We start from the raw sequence: 16974 nt of genomic DNA, 5'->3' as shown, positions 1-16974 counted from the left end.
TAAATTCAATAATTTTCTTTTAGGTAAGCAAAACTAAAATGTCCCTTTCATATAATTGTAAATTGGATACCTTCTGCATTTTAAACTGATAGTTGGATAAAACAGTAAAACTAATTTTAAAGATTATTTTTTGGGGGGCTTTTCCCTTTATTTCAGAGTGACAGTGAATAGACGGAAAGGTGGGAGAGAGATGGGGGATGACACGCAGCAAAGTGCCGCAGTCCCGCGCTGCTGCAAAGGACTCAGCCTACGTGGGGCGCACGCTCTTACTGGGTGAGCTAGAGGTCGCCCCCCTGAAGGCAATTTATTTAATTCCAATTTGCTACAGCAAATACATTTTCTACAATATTTTTTATCAACATAATGAGGAAATGTTTAAAAGAAAGTATCAGCTAAGTTGCAAAATGTTGATACTGCCAGCCTGTTTCTCACAGAATTCCGTGAAATGATCACAAACTGTTAACAGCGCATTACGCGGTGGTGGGACGGAATGTGTGAAAATTCTGTGTGGCCACCACGGAAAACAATGCCAAAGTAAAGTCAATGAGAAGATGACGTAGCATTAAGAGCCCAGGAGTCACCCAGGAGACCGGGGATCGTGTTGGTTAAGGTTAGGGAAAGATGGTGGTCTTGGTCTCTGTACGCCCACCCACACTTCAACCACCATAAATTGCAGGCAGTAATAAATGTAGTACTTCCTTCTCTGGGCAAAATGTTGCCAGTAAACATAAGCCAGGCAGCAATAACATTTCTTTCAAAAACGTCATAGTGCCCAAACAAATAGGAAGTATGTAAATATGATTTCTAGGAGACTGGTATGCAATTTGAGGTTGCAAGCTTACAGTAAATTCTGACCTTTGTGATGGGTATTGTTCACTATTTTTGAACATTGTCCAAAGTGTAGGCTGGCTGCTTGTTAAACCACAATGTTTCAGTTTCTATTTCTACATGTTTTATTACTTATGTAATTATTAAACTACTGTAGTAAGTTTTGCATTATGTAGTAGGTAATGAGTGATTGATAACCTTTCTCAAGTAGCTTCCTGACACTGGTAGTACTCCCTGTGACTGATGCTGATGTGTAAAATCAGTGTAGTGCCCCTTTACGTGCTCTAATGTTACCTCCCCACTGTCCACTTTGCTCAGCGCTGACTAAAACTCTGCAATACATTCCACGTATCAAGTCATCTCTAGGCTGCTCAATGACATGCAGCATCACTTACTAATACATTGATGAGAGATATTGGACCATCATTTATTTTCTAAATTAAATTCTCAGCATGCACAAGATCATCCTCTCATTTAAAAGATTCGATTTCAAGATGCATCCTGCACAGGTTTACAGATTCTCATTTTGAACTAAATTGACATCAGGCCATTGAGTGTGGCAATCACAGCACACAGGGGAAGATGATGTTATGATCTCGCTTATGTGAATCAAAATGTAATCCAAGAGTCTGTCACATATCAGAGTGGATGCTGCAGTTTATCCATTATATTATTTCGCTGGTTTACTGTAAAGAGATCAGCTCAGGCTCATTAGATTGGCAAATGGTATATGAGACATTCTGCGCCAGGCATCATTAGAAAATTCCTAATGCCTTACCTATTTCCTGGTATTGATCTTGAAGAAGCCTTATGTTAAAGCAGCCTGTCATCTTGCTGCTTAAAAGTCAAAGATAGACAGAGCCATTACTTTTTCTATTGTTTGGAGAAGTTGACTTCAAAAGGGCAAAAACCTCTTGTGTAGTCTGAGGCTTGGGGAAGCAGAGCAGGGCAGGTGGAGCTGGAAGGAGAGGGGGGGTGCATGGATAGAGAGAGCACTCAGAGACAAAGATAGAGGAGTGGAGAGGGGAAGCCCTTTGATCTCTGGCAGAAGTGAGCACAGAAGAAAAGGAAGAGAGAGAGAGCAGCAAAGAAGATGGCAAACAAGACATGCACTCAATTCCCAACAGTGTAGCACGAATGTGAGAGGAAGAGACAGACGGAGGGAGAAAGAAGGAGAAAGAAAAGTCAAGTAGATTGAGCGAGACAGAGATGGAGAGAGAAGATTACAGGGTCAGAGAGAGAGAGAGAAGAAAAGAGTAGAAGAGAAGGAGGATGAAAATGAAGAAGAGAAAAACAGATAAGACCAGGATGTTATAAAGGATTTCAGTCCGGGGGCTGTTTGGGGAATTCTCTCAAGCCCTATGCTAAAGCAATTAGCATTGAACCCCTTCTAGGAAAGTGCAGCCAAACCACAGCAGCAGTCTCTAACATAGTTAGTGTGTAACAACCAAGTCAAGCAGACCCCACAGTCCCCATTAAACCTCAAGTTTTAATTGGCATGTCAGGATGGTGCTGCGTTCCAAAACCCATGAGTGTGGGCTCTCAAAAACTGTTGGCCCAGTGAGTCTGCACATCCCACTTCAAGTGGAAACCCAGAGACGGTAAACAGAGCTACTGCACTGGATTGAAAAGCCCTGTGTAGCATGATAACAAAAGCTAAACATTAAACATGAAAGGATATTTCAAAACAGCTGTTGCTCATATGGCTGCACTGTGGAAGAAAAGTTGTGTACCCCTTTGTTGTCCAGGAGTTTACTTGAAACCAGTTCAAGTTGACAACCATCACTTAAAAATAAAGTTTTTGTTTAAAGTGAGTCAATGTAACGTTATCTTTGCTGTGTAGAAATTACAAAAGAATGGCAAATTGAGCAAAGGTGCGTTCTGTTACACAAAAGGGTTGGAAAGACTTTTTTTAAATCATGGCTACATGCTTTTAAAGCGCCCATATTATGCTCATTTTCAGGTTCATAATTATATTTAGAGGTTGTACCAGAATATGGTTTAATTTTTTAAAAACACCATATTTTTGTTGTACTGCACATTGCTGCAGCTCCTCTTTTCACCCTGTGTTCAGGTCTCTGTTTTAGCTACAGAGTGAGACCTCTCACTGCTGTAACGTCTTTGTTGGCAGTCACACATGCGCAGTAGCTAGGTAAGATCACATCATCTAGCTAGCTGTTTAAACAACTTCAGTAGTACAAGGAAGGATTAGCCGGGAGACTTCTTCTAAACGAGGGCACACTTCCAACTTTACGTGGAATACCTGCAGAACAGGGACATTGAAGTAGTTCTTTTGTAGATTATGGTGAACTAGTGTGTGTTGTAGCAGTGTTTTGCCATTGAGAACGAGCTAGCATGCTAGCGCTAGCATGCTACTGTTAGCCCCTTCGTTTCGGCTAGTGACATAGAAAGCCGTGCAGATTTTGACCAGCTCACCCTGAGACTGAAGGCAGGACACATTCAGAAACCGTATCTCACTCTAAACAGCATGGATGTTTTTTTCCAAGTTTGTATGTGTGTGGAAGCACCAGAGACACAAAATAACACCCCAAATCCCAGAAAAGTGATTTTTTTCATAATATGGGCACTTTAATCATGTAGCCATGATAACAATAATAGCTTTTTTTTTTTTTTACTTTTGTACTTTAACGAGGTTTATTTTTTGGGAATCCATTCTCTTTCTAGTGGACAATAGTCTACCAGTGCATAAGGAGCTCCTGCCAGGGCTAGCCAAACATCTATTTGTGTCCATAGCCCTTGTTACATTGTCACTTTGGGGTTGTAAACAGTCAAATATGTGTATTAAAGGAATAGTTTGACATGGGATATACATTTATCCACTTTCTTGCAGAGAGTTACATGAGACAATTGATACCAGTTCAATGGGTAGTGGTTGCCTAAAGGTTAAAGAAGAGAGCTTGTGACCGGGAGGTCGTTGGTTCAATCCCCAGACCGACAGGATAAAATCTGGGTGGGGAAAGTAAAGAGCAGCGCTTGCCCCTCCCTCATTACCACCACTGAGGTGCCCTTGAGCAAGGCCCTTAACCTCCAACTGCTCCAGTGGAGCTGCTCAGTGGCCAGCAGATCAGACTGTGGTGGTACTGGGCAGCTTCCAGGTATGAATGTGGAACTGTGTTAATGTGACAAGTCATCGTTGCAAATGAAAAGTTGTTCTCAATCGACTTACCTGGATAAATAAAGGTTAAATAAAAAAAATAAAAATAAATGTCTGTGCAGTAAATATGAAGCCACCAAAACACTAAGATGTATTATTTTTGTTTGTGAACATGAAGTCAACTGTCTGTCATGAAAAAGAAACACAATAACTGTGCTTTAATTTCCCTTCTTAAATGCATACTTTTCTTTTTCCAAGTCCAAGTCTGTGGACCACACTAAAGGTTTCTGTTTTACAATGATCAGTATTTAATATTTTATTAGCCTATAACTAACCAAATCTAATCTCGGGTTCAGTCTAATTTTTGGGACAAACAGGACAGGATTCGGGACAACTGCTCATAATTCGAGACTGTCTTAAATATTTCGGGACATCTGGTCATCCCAGTCCAAAGGTTAAAAATATTCCTTACCAGCACCTCTAAAGACTCTAAAGATGGCTTTAGAGGGGTTAACTGGCTGTTGGCTGTAGCTTCATATTTACCTTACAGACTTTAAAGTGGTATCAATCTCCTCATCTCACTCTAACAACAACGGTAATAAGTAGGCTATATAGTTCCTAGCGTCGAACTATTCCTTAAATAGAATTATTTGACCTTATTTAAGGTCTTTGTTGCTGCTTGATTGGAGGTTTTCTCAAACGACTTTGAGAAACTTTGGTTTAACCAAGAATAAGGAAAAGAGGGAAAAAAGAGAGGAAGTAGCTCAGAGCAGTCTCAGTTCTTGAAAGCAACAACTCAGCAAGGAAATGCTGATTTCATGCTGCTGTCACGCAGCTCCTGCTGATCTGCTTCCAGCATTGTTAGACCAGGTGTCATTTAAGTGTTCAGTCATTCACTTTCAGCAGTCACCTGCCTCCTGTACCTTCGTCCTCGTGTTTTCAGCTGACAGCAGTTGAACCTCGGTGTCTCCAAGTTTGACGGTGTGTACGTCGTTTTGCACTGAGCTGTTATTCTGCATACATCTGTTAGCTAAAACCACTCATACACACTCAGTTTCCTCTGACCTCTCTCATCTGTGAGTGCTACCCAGGACCACTGCTGACTGGCGTTTTCCACTCTGTGAATAACTGTCATCACTGACTGCAGTGCGCCAAAATCTCAGGAGGCTGTCACTTTCTGGAACAACATGTCTGGCCCCGACAACCACACTACATCGAAAGTCACTTTAACCACACGTCTCTGCCATTCTAACATTTAGTTGAACAGCAGCTGAGCGTCTCATCCCTGTCTGCGTGCATTATGCTTCTAATTTATTTTTCTGTGACTCACCGTCTGAAGGAGTGAGCTGCTGATGTGAACAGGGATGTGGTGCCAAGAAAGTGGATACTGACTGTAAAAAAACAATCATCTGTTTGAAACAAACTGCGCTCACTGCTTACCTTGGAATATGGCAGCGTTGTGGATGATAAGACGTTTGAGTTGAGCACTGACGACTTGCAGACCAGACTCCATGTTGCTGCGTGCGGCCACCTGATAGCGCTCCTCCATTTTCTTGGAACAGCAGGTCGGGCCTTTGGTTTGGCAAACCTGCAGATCCGCACCTGGCAGGAAATCAGCAGAGACAGGACAGGAGTCTGGATGAGCAGGGAGAAGGAGCTGCAAAGCCACTTTTGTTTAATTGTAAAAAACCAAAGCCGCTTCCTTCACACAAAAAGATTCAGCTGCATTCTCTGCATGCTAAACACAGGAAACTCTAAAAGCAGCAGATTCTGCAGCCTTAATGAGAGTGTGATCATTATGTAGAGGCTGTGTTATTTAGCGGGGCTGAAGTCAAAAATAAATTCCTGCTGAAAAAAGGAGTAATTTTTATGCACATTCAAGTAATACACCATAGCTGTGATGTTCTCCTCAAAGATCAATTCGGTCAACAGAAAGTTACCCACCACTCCAGGCTACACTTTGCACAAAGATGAGAGCAGTTCAGTGTGTTTCAGCATGCTTTTACTATGTATATGATATTAAAAAAAAAAAAGCCACAAGGAAGATTGAAGGCGATGAAACAACATGACTGACAATACAGGCTGTTTACACAGATGATAAATAATTGGTTTCCCAGAGCTCTTTTCAAAGGTGCAGATGTAAGCCAGTGAAGGCAAAACTAAGGTGACAAGGATGTTTAATTGCTCCGATGTAGCCGTACACAACCAAATCAAAGAACAAACACCCTGAAGAAATGATTTCAGTATGAAAGAATCCCAGTGAGGTGTGAGATAAGGACTACGCAGTTAGAATTGAGTCTGATCAAGGATAGCCAAGGCGCCTCAGCTGCTGCAAAAGTGATGGTGTATGTGCAGTTTAGCGTGACGATGAACTCGAGGACATCTTTTACAAACAACCATTCTTTCTTGTTTTATTACGAGAACATGCTTCTACAGTGCTATCAAAATGTCATAGCAAGGCTGTCAGAAGTACAAAATCTCTTCTAAAAGTTTTAAAAAAAGAGATTCAACAGTAGTTCAAACTGATGTGGCTTTTAAAAGGTCCCATATTATGCTCATTTATTAGGTTAATACCTCTCATTTGGGTTTTCTACTAGAACATGTTTACATGCTTTAATGTTCAAAAAAATTATTTTTTTCCTAATACCTGTATTCACCCTCTGTCAAAACACTTTCCATTTTAACGCCCATCTCTTTAAGGCCCCCTTCCGAAAAAGCCCAGCCTGCTCTGATTGGTCAGCGCCCACGGGTTCCGGGTGCATCTGCGCCCTCGGAATCTCTGCACTGTCATTGCAGCCGTGGAATGACTGTAACGGCACTGTAGTGGCACTTTTATATATATATATATATAGTACAGATGTGACATGACAGCTCGTTTAAAGGCAAAGTTTCTTAAAACGGGCTGTGAGCATTTCTCTGTGAATTGAGGGTTTTGATACTTTCACAGTATTTTTACACCATCTCAACCTGCTTTATAATAAAAAAAAGGCATAGAAAGCTCATTTTTTACAATATGGGACCTTTTTTAACATAGTTTTTATGTTATTATTCACAAATGATAGAAATATCAAAAGCCATTTTTTATAGTCCTCCATCCACACCTTATACATGTGTATAATAATTGGATTACATCTCATAGTCTTTGAAGTGGTGGTATGAAAGGAAATGATGACAGTGGAAGGTTATAAAGATGAAAACTTTCAATTTGTTTCCACACCGGTATGTGGAGAGGGTTAGTCTTCTGGCCTGTGCAGCCCAGTAGAAGTACACTTTGTGGTATTTAGACCTCCTTCCTCTATTGGTCTTTGTAAGACTCATAATTTGATTCTGGATGGCTTCCTGTTCCATAAAAACAGTCTTAAGCAAGTGTTAAGTTGTTTAAAAAAATGAATTTGGGACTAAAATGGGTAACATTTGGAATAACTATAAATACTTTGGCAGTATGTTTATTTGAATACAAATTATTCGTCAAAGCAGGTTCAGAGGCAAGACTTTACAATGTGGGACCTTTAATGACGCCTTTACAAAAAAGGGAACTACTCAAATTGATGTTGCAGTTTTCACAATTCTGTGTCAAAACACCTCTATTGAAGAAAAAAAAGGTCCAGTGGAATATGCACTTTTTATACACAAGCTATACATTTTCAGCTTATTCCCAAATCACTCCTCTAAATTGATGCACACATAGACATCACACCGACATAAATAGGACACAACCATCTGATGTTTAAATACAAAGGAGCTCCTTGGTGCTTCCTCTCTCTCTCTCTCTCTCTCTCTCTCTCTCTCTCTCTCTCTCTGTCCCATGTGGCAGTTGAAAGCTTCAGTGGAGGCTGCAGTCGTAACGTGCCAAGCGTCTTGTCTTGGAGTTGTCTGCAGGATCTGCTGCCTGAGAGGCGTCAGTGATAAGGGCCTGATTGATGGCGTGGTAAACAAATGTCAGGGGAGTATGCCAGCTTCAGCTGCCGCTGGTCGGGATGCGGAGGATAAAGAGACGGAAGCGGCGAGATTAATTTGGGGGGAGGGCTCGGATTGTGAATGTGTATGGATATCAGAAAAGTCTCGATAACAAGCGTGTCAAAAGACACGGGAAAGGCTTTTGTGCTGACGGGGGGTTTATCTTAATATGAAAAGTGAATCTCTCCATTGGTTTGAGGATTTGTCTCTTTGAGATCTTCAAACAATAGATCCTCAGAAACAAAGCTGCATGGAGGGAAGTTAAACGTGCAGGAGATGCAACAGAGTGACAGTCTGGATAATGAATAAGTACTAGGGGATTTGAACCAAGAACAGCTTAGGCTAACTCCACGCTCACTCGCTGACGCCCATCAGAGTTTGAGGTGTGGAGTCTAATGAGTGAAACAGGCAATAAACCTGTCACACAGCACCTTTTGTATGCATACTGACAGGCTTAATATCTTAAATCAATACGGACAAAGCACTCCTGGCAGATAAGATCAAGCTAATTTCAGGCTGCAGGGGCAAAATTATTAAGCTGTCAATAGCACCATGAGGTGAGGTGAGCGCGGCTGGTGCAGGAAAAAGACGGGGATTTTGCAATTATCTCCGGCAAAACAGACACTTTCATCTGCACGTTTGTCGTTTTGCAGATGATAAATGCCTTTCATTACAGAAGTTCCACTGCGGTGAGGAATAAGTGAAGGATTCGACAGGAAGTCTCACAAATAATAAAATCACAGCGTCTAAATAAAGCCTTCTTTTTGACTGACAGATCACTTGGGAGTAAGCTTCCTGCTTTTTCTCTTTGCTTTAAGACTCAGCTCTCTTCCTCCTCCCTGCCTCCTTTTTATATTCCTTGTCATCCCCGCACAGTTTTGTTCTGAGCTTGTTTCACTTCACCTACCTTGAGCTTAATAGCTACCGGGCACCGAAGAGCACTTTTCTATCAGTCTGTTAGTGGTTAATTAGTCAATTTTTGTGTCCTGATGGCCACTGCTTTCAAACTAAACCAAGAGAGACAAGGTGCAAGGCCAGGAGCAATTTAGATGTAAATTTCCCCAACATACAATCTCAGTCCAAGGTGACGCCTTTAAATTATGACCCACTTTCAATCAATACTCTAAAACGGTGAGCCAGACAATTCAACATGCAGAACAGCTGTGGCTTTCATAAGTGTCAAGGTCTTGAAATGGCTTTTTTAAAACGCATTGATCGCCCTTCGGTTTGTCACAGCCCGTAACTGACTATCCTTTGCTGATGGATCTCTCATGAAATGAAGTTTCTGTTGAAATGCCAAGGGTGAAAACTCCAGCAGGGGCTGAAACAGTCCTGTGCACACACAGAGAAGAGTCTTTAACAAGCTTGGGGACTCCAAGTCAAGGGAACGCAAGGGAATGGGGGCAGCCACAAATACACTGTGTTCCTCTTAGTTTCCCAGCACCAATTACTAAGCTATCACTATGCAAGTTTAATGATGGAGACCATGGGGGAAAAACAAGTTGTATTAAGATATAGAATATGTTAAAAGCTGTTCATTATGAGCATAAATTATACATCAACTACTAGTGTTGAGTCGAAGCACGTGGGACTCCTCGGCTTCCTCTCCAGGGCAAAATAAGCCATGCAGTGTCACTTTGTAAAGACAATAAATGAAATGAACATTTAAGCCTACAACCAACCTAAGGAATGAAAAATATCATTAGCTACTGGGGATTACAATTGTTTAAAGTATTTTCAGTTCTTTGCCGACACTGCTCTACTTTAAATCGTTTGATGATACAATAATGTGAAAGCTGGTAGCATGACTGTGAAAGAGCCCGATCTCTGTTTTTTTTTCCAGTGAAACACAAAACAATGAGGCAGCAAACACAAGTGCCCTTCATTGAAGAGGGATGTTTCGGAGAAGAAAAACGGATTAAACAAAACACAAATCTGTGCAAAAACCCATCTCGCTTCAGGTCAAACTGATTATTCACACTTATTAGTCGTGTCGGTGTCTTTTAAACAGCAAGAGTGTTCGTTTTTGTTGTTCACTTTTTGACCTGACCAAGCAGCTAATTACTGGAGTCCACATCTCCTGGACCTTGGCATCCTGCTCAGCAATATCAAACGACATCAAACTATAATTATATGAAAAAATATGAAAAATACCCACTCCCCACAAATAACCGTTCAGGGGGCTCAAATAATGAATATATCCTTCTTACCTGTAACTACATTTTTATACATACTAACGATCTCACACACCCCTACAGTGGACAGTACCATCTAAACCTTGTAGCGCTCATCTCTTTTCTTTCTCTCTCTCTCTCTCCGGGAAATAAAGCTGCCTTCAAGTGCGTTCGGAAATGTTGAGATCTACACACAGAAAACAGGAACTCTGTCTACTTGTGCTGCACAAATTGTTGCATTAAAATTCCCTTCAGAATGCAGGAAATTAAGTGTTTGACACTCAAAGTTGTGTGTGTGTGTGTGTGTGTTCTTTTTTAACTATATTTGTGGGGTCCAAAAACCAGGAATACAGTATACTTGTGGGGTCCGGACAGCTTTGTGGGGCCAAAATGCTGGACCCCACAAGTTTAAAGGGCTGTTTGAGGGTTAAGACTTGGTTTTAGGATTACGGTTAGAATTAGGTTATGGTTAGGGTGAGGGTAAGGGTTAAGGTTAGGCATTTAGTTGTGATGGTTAAGGTTAGGGTAAGGGGCTAGGGAATGCATTATGTCAATGACGGGTCCCCACAAAGATAGTGAAACGCACTGTGTGTGTGTGTGTGTGTGTGTGTGTGTGTGTGTGTGTGTGTGTGTGTGTGTGTGTGTGTGCGTGCGCGTGTGTGTGCGTGTGTGTGTGTGTGTGTGTGTGTGTGTGTGTGTGTGTGTGTGTGTGTGTGTGTGTGTGTGTGTGTGCGTGTGTGTGTGTGTGTCCCAAATTCTGAAACAAAACCTACGGAGAAAAACTCTTCCTTTGCAGGACCACTGTTCCAGGTTTTTATGTTGAAATAAGTGGCAGCTGTCAGCGCTGCCTCCAGCAAACTGGTACTAGTCATCCATTTAGTGAGAATCTGATCTGCTCCTCTCATCAATCCGGTCAGCAGGTTGCTGTCAGAGATCCACCACATCCTCCGCTCCAACCACCGCTGACACTGATAGAGCTGCTTTCACACTCATGTCCTGGGGTAAGTGCTCCTGCGCCTCTTGCACATATACGACTACGTGGTGGCGTGCACTGACACCCAGCCTCCATTTCACCTCCAGACACTACAGCCACCCACAGCAACAGTAACAACAAATACATGAGTGCTACTCTCACAGCACAGTTAGGTTGTTTTTTTTTCTTCATATCTTCACTGCTGTTTCTCTTGACCTGCTTCTTTTGAGTCATGTTGGCAAAAAGAAAAACATCAATTTTGGTATTTTGGTGTTATGCCCTTTGGCACCACATGCAGCATTATTAGAATTCTGTTTTTGCCTTCCTGCGGACATCTCTCTGAATCAGCCACCTCCTACACACCATACACCATATCAATACAGGTTACTTCACGGCTCCCCATCGCACACTCACACACACACACACACACACACACACACACACACACGCACACACACGCACATGCACACACGCACATGCACACACGCACGCACACACACACACACACACACACACAGGGCATCAAGTGATACTTCCCTGATCAAATCACAGCAAGCCGTCCTCAACATTTAAGTTCATAAATCTTTCATTAGCTGTATGCCTCAATAAAGAACTTGTGTTACATTAGGCCGCACAGAAATCCTAACACCCCCCCCCCCCTGTTTTGCATTCACTCACGAAATTTTTAGCAAGCACAAAGTTCAGAACAATTACAGCAGATGTAATTGTGGCTGAAAACCTTTAACTTATTCTGTATGAATAAATGACAAGGATGTATTATGGATGACCAAAAATAGGACCACAAATGTGCTAAATATATGAGAAGGGGCTGCATATTTCATGCTTTTATAAAATGTAAAACAAAAGCTCATTAAGACAAAAATGGAAGAGCTGGAATTTATGGAAATTCAACCGCAAGTACAAGCCTGGCGCCATAACTCTGTCTCGTTTCAGGATATTACTTTTTAAATTTTCATGCATTGCTTAAATATTGTCTAGAATGACGAAAGACATTTCAATGTCATCACTGGATATAAAGGATAGTATGAAATATTGGAAACATGCCTGGAAAGTTTAATATGTGTCACATAAAAAAAAAAGAAAAAGAAAAGGAAGAATGCATAGAATATAATTTATTTGAGAACAGAACGTGACTTTGGACATTTTTGAGAATAATGAAACATTTTGCTGAAGCTACATGTATGTGGAGATGTGGATCTACACAGAGACATCGTCCACAACAACTGAATATATCAGTGTGTGTAAGAACGAGTGGAAGCCGTGAATGTGATCATTGTTGATGATGTAATGTTTGGTAACGCAACTATTTCTGCACACACACTGAAAAACAATAAATCAATATTACATTAGTCCAGTAGTCAGTTGATATGTTTAAAAAAACAACGTCTAAACACTATAGAATTATTTTACAATTGAATCTGTTGCAGCCCATGTCTCACTCACTTGCAGTACTTTGATTTGAAATCACATCCCGTCATATTTTTTACTACAGTAGCTCCCGCAGTGGAGTCCTGAGATCGCTCTGGGACTGTGAGGGGTTTAGGAGGTCTGTACAGAATATCAGGAATTGCTGATTATCTGCATTATGTCATACCTAGTGCTAACAGTTAGCACATGTTGGGAATGTAAGAGAGAGGCCTTTTATCTCCCTGAGTGTCCCTGATGCGTTATTATGGAACCCACGCAACTTCTAGGAAAGGCCCGCCCTTCAATAGCATTCACACTCTACTATTGGCCAGGTGCAGTGGTGTAGTCTTATGTATTGTAGCAGGTATACTGCACCACATATATATATATATATATATATATATATATATATATATATATCTCTCAAAGTGTGGGGTCTGGGTGTCCTCCCCCAGGGTTATTTTGAGTGTCAAAGACTTCCTTTCCTGCATTCTGATACACTTTTATGCAGCAATTTATGGTGGGAATACCTTTTATTTATCCTATGAGAAGGAAAACACAGATGATATTCAAAATATATCAAAAATATAATGGCATATAAAGCAGTAAGAGGGCTTTCACATCAGGGACCTGAGCCTGGATCACAAAAGTTGACCCCAAAGCAACGAGGACAAAATAAAATAGGCTACTTATATTTGTCTTAAATGTGCATTGAAGGGAGGATACTGTTAGTGTAGGCAGAGCATTTGGGCCCGGTCGCTACGCACACACTACACACTGTCCTCAGTGAGGAGCGGGTCAGTGAAAGATGAGAAAGGTCTCTCTGCATGTTCTGCAGTGTTAGTTTAGTTTGCTGTCACATTACTCGACCCCGTATTTGTGATTCAAATATCTGAAGTGAAAGTTCTGTCACAAAACTGTGTTGTTGCGTATCATTGTATATTTTTAAGTAGGTATATGGAAACCCTGGAGATTTCTTAGTGGGTATACTGCGTATACCTGCGTATCACGTCGACTACACCACTGGCCAGGCGTCCATGCTTACGCAAGGTAACGTAACTGATTTGTTCAGGTCCTATCCCCTGACCAATCGGCTATCCTAACCTTAACCACTCGAGGTTAATGCCTAACCCCAACCAATCGCGCTGCTTCGTAGGGCGGGACTTTCCTAGAAGTTACGTGGGTTCCATAATAAAGCGTCCCTGATACTACGCTGGTGCCGTTATGTCATTCTACATCGATCATACTGTCTCTAGCTACAGAACTCTGTCACATGTGGCTCAATGAGGCAAATGTTGAAACCTAATGTAAGATTTTTTTGGTACATGTGTTTTGTTGACATTGGCTTTTACGTCCTCTTTGTTGCACGGCTGTATGGGTAATAACATTACCAATAGTTGCAAAATCAACTATTTTTACCTGGAAAATATTGTTTCCTTTTCTTCTGAGATTATCAAAATCCAGTAGGCCTATGTAGAAATGTACTGAAGCAGTAACTCCTCTTTCTCACAAACTCATTTAATGAGAAGATGTAGGCAAAATACAGACATTTTTATAAAACATTTCTATTACACCAAATAAGGGAATATTTCATGTTTTATTTTATATGGACTATGCATGAACAAATATATTACTTTTGTTGCCAAAAATGCATGTTGCCTCCCTGTTAGACTTATTATGAATACATACTGTTATAAAACTCCCAAAACAGAAACACAAATGGAGTTATATGGGAGGGTAGTGCTGAACACCAATCCCTGATATAGAGAAATATGAGAAGTTATTGTATTTAATTAGGCGGGGCAATAAAGCATAATTTTCTTTAACACACTGAACATGTCGTCATTTTACAATCATGTTCATAAGCCATTCATAAAAGTAGGAAACATCATACGATATTAAGATAAGGTAAGATTACATATGTTTTCTTTTTAGCTGTAACCAGGACCTGAAACAGAACATTAGAGGGCCAAAATGTTTTTGAATCTGTGTTCTATATTAATCTGGAAATCTACATGTATGAATTAGGTGCTTTATCATCAGTCACTTGATAAAGCACTGTACTACCAGCTCACTTAATAAAACTAGCAATTAATCTGCAACAGCGTAGCCATGGGCATCATGGGAACGTGTAAACCAAACTACCTCTTAACTGGCCAAGATGAATTGTTCTTTGGCAGACTGGTGGATTGATTTCCAGTGTAAGTAATGGTTTTGAGCTGCCTGGTGTGCAGGGTGTCCAGCTCAGACTGATGCCCCAGCGAAGGGAGGGGGGTAAATATTTCTCTTGGCCTGCTACGATGTTTCTGGCAGATAAAATGCTAGATGACCTAGGTGGAGGGTGTGTGATTAAAGATTTATGCACAGAGAGATAGGGCTCAGTGGTTGGAGCTGCTTGCACCCACAGATAAGAGATTAATACATGGGGAGGATGACAAAATATGCTTCAAAGTGCGTCACACATCTTTCCCTGCTGTTTGCTTTGAATCATTTTGTGATTCATTACACTCTTCCATGTTCACGGAACATTTAGCGTTATTTGGTAAACCCGTTTGAATGCAGTGGGAGTATAGTGTGTGAGGATTGCATGCTGAGAATTGAGAGAAAACGTTAACCTGGAGCACTTCCTCCGTGCTGACATGACACTATAACGCCCCATTAACATTTGCAGCTGGCTGTGATTCAGCCACATGAGAGGGATTGCCATTTACATACTGAATCAGAATGCATGCAACAGGCTCCAGCAGTGCACAAACATGCTGTGTTCTGCAAAATAGGATGGGGAGGGATTTCAGTTGTTCCTCTATCCAGCTAAACACCTGCATTATTTCACCACTTGGTCAGTGTTTTTTCTTCCCTCATGTTTCAAAAGTCAAGTCACTTTTCTCAAGACACGTTCCTTCCTCCTCCGAGGAAGAGCCACTTACATTTGAGCTCCAAGGAACAACAATTACCCCTCTGAGTAATTGCATTTTTTACAGATTTGTTTTCAGTATGGCCACAATTCCTATCACACCACTAATCTTTTCTGTGACAATGTGGCTGAGGAAAAGCTGCCAAGAGACCAGCCTGAACATGACTAATAGTCAACTTCATCATCTATTGAACAAAATACCCCTCAAACTCAGCAGAGGACTCAAACCCACATAACAAATATTTGCACAAAAAAGATGCTAATATCTGCTTCCAGTTTTCAAAACCACTGACCAGATCAAACTTGGGTTACTTGGCTCCATGTTTGGATCAATACTGGAGCCAATCGATTCTCTAAGCCTGTTATTTAACAGTTAACCGGTGGCTTATATAATTCAACCTGCATTTTTAACAAGATGCAAAGTGGCCAATAGATTTTTTTTCAGAGCAGGCTGGTTAATGTTGAGCCAGAGAGATGGAGAGTGTGTGTGGGTTGGCTCTCACTGCTGATACTAGACACGTCAGCAGCCTTGGAGTGGGGAGTAAAGAACTGAAACTGAACAGTGGAATTGAATTTTTAGTTTTAGCCTACAGACAATTTAAGGATGCAGTTACCACACATGCTGTGCGTAAAACCTATGGAGCTACATTAACAAGCTTGAAGTTGATGACAGTTACCTGACACCGGGGTTTCAGGGACCCACTTGGAGCCCGGATGCAGAGAGTGAAAGACTGTGCGCACCTCCTGGCAGGATGGCATCTGTCCGCCGGGCAGGTAGAACAGCTGGAGGAAGGCGCACAGAAAGAGCGCACTGTGGACGGATGGAGCAAGCATGACAGGCGAGCAGCTCTTAACCAAACCGGACTAGACCAGAGCAACAGACAGCGGAGATAAACTTCAACACATTCAAAGTTACAGAAGCATCCAGTGTTTGCGCAGATGAGGTGAAGCTGCAGCTCCCGGCTCGGCTCGGCTCAGCATCCTCCGGCTTGACTCCCCCTCAGCAACGATCCGTGCGCCTGGAAAGCTGCTCGCTGGAGCCACTTGGCGAAGCTCTTCCGATGCTGAGAACTTATGACTCCCTCTTCACTTGCGGCTCTGACTCTCAGCTCGCTGCACAGATCAACGAGCCTCGGATGCATGTGCGCGCCCCCACCCCGACAGAAAAAAAACGCGCGCACAAGCGTGAACCTGCGCGTAAAGAGATCTCCCCTCTCGTGTAATAGCAGTGATGTGCGCTGATACATTGGCTCTGTGTGGCTGCTGGAAGGGAAATAGAATGAGGGGAGTAATGCGGTGCACGAGCTGTTGTGCTGGATAAATGGGAGTGTGTGTAATAGGATGCAATTAGGGCACAGTACCTGAGGAGCGTAATGTTACCAGAACATGCACATGTATTACAATGAAATTGACACATAAGCGTCGGATATGATCTGAAAATGTTTTTATTATTCAACCACAAGGAGAACGTGTACAGAAAACAAGTGGCAGTCTCAGAAATGTGTACAAACCAAGCACAAGTGAACATTAACAGCCTCTTATCTTTGATAATTAGCCTATATAAATCTAACTCAATGACATTTCA

At 41.7% G+C, this 16974-nt stretch overlaps 1 protein-coding gene across 1 annotated transcript in view; it reads right to left on the bottom strand.

Moving 5' to 3' along the window:
• gpc3 (glypican 3) overlaps window positions 1-16634 on the bottom strand; it is a 134553-nt gene extending 117919 nt beyond the window's left edge. The window contains exons 1-2 of the mRNA XM_031280151.2: window positions 16067-16634; window positions 5384-5545 (exon numbers count right to left, since the gene is read on the bottom strand). Coding sequence (XP_031136011.2) covers window positions 5384-5545; window positions 16067-16223 — 319 coding nt within the window. The 5' untranslated portion in view covers window positions 16224-16634. The remainder of the gene's footprint in view (window positions 1-5383; window positions 5546-16066) is intronic.
• Window positions 16635-16974: the final 340 nt, after the last annotated feature.

The sequence above is a fragment of the Sander lucioperca genome, chromosome 1 (assembly GCF_008315115.2).
Source record: "Sander lucioperca isolate FBNREF2018 chromosome 1, SLUC_FBN_1.2, whole genome shotgun sequence".
Classification (NCBI taxonomy): domain Eukaryota; kingdom Metazoa; phylum Chordata; class Actinopteri; order Perciformes; family Percidae; genus Sander; species Sander lucioperca.
This window is presented reverse-complemented; position numbering and strand designations above follow the sequence as displayed.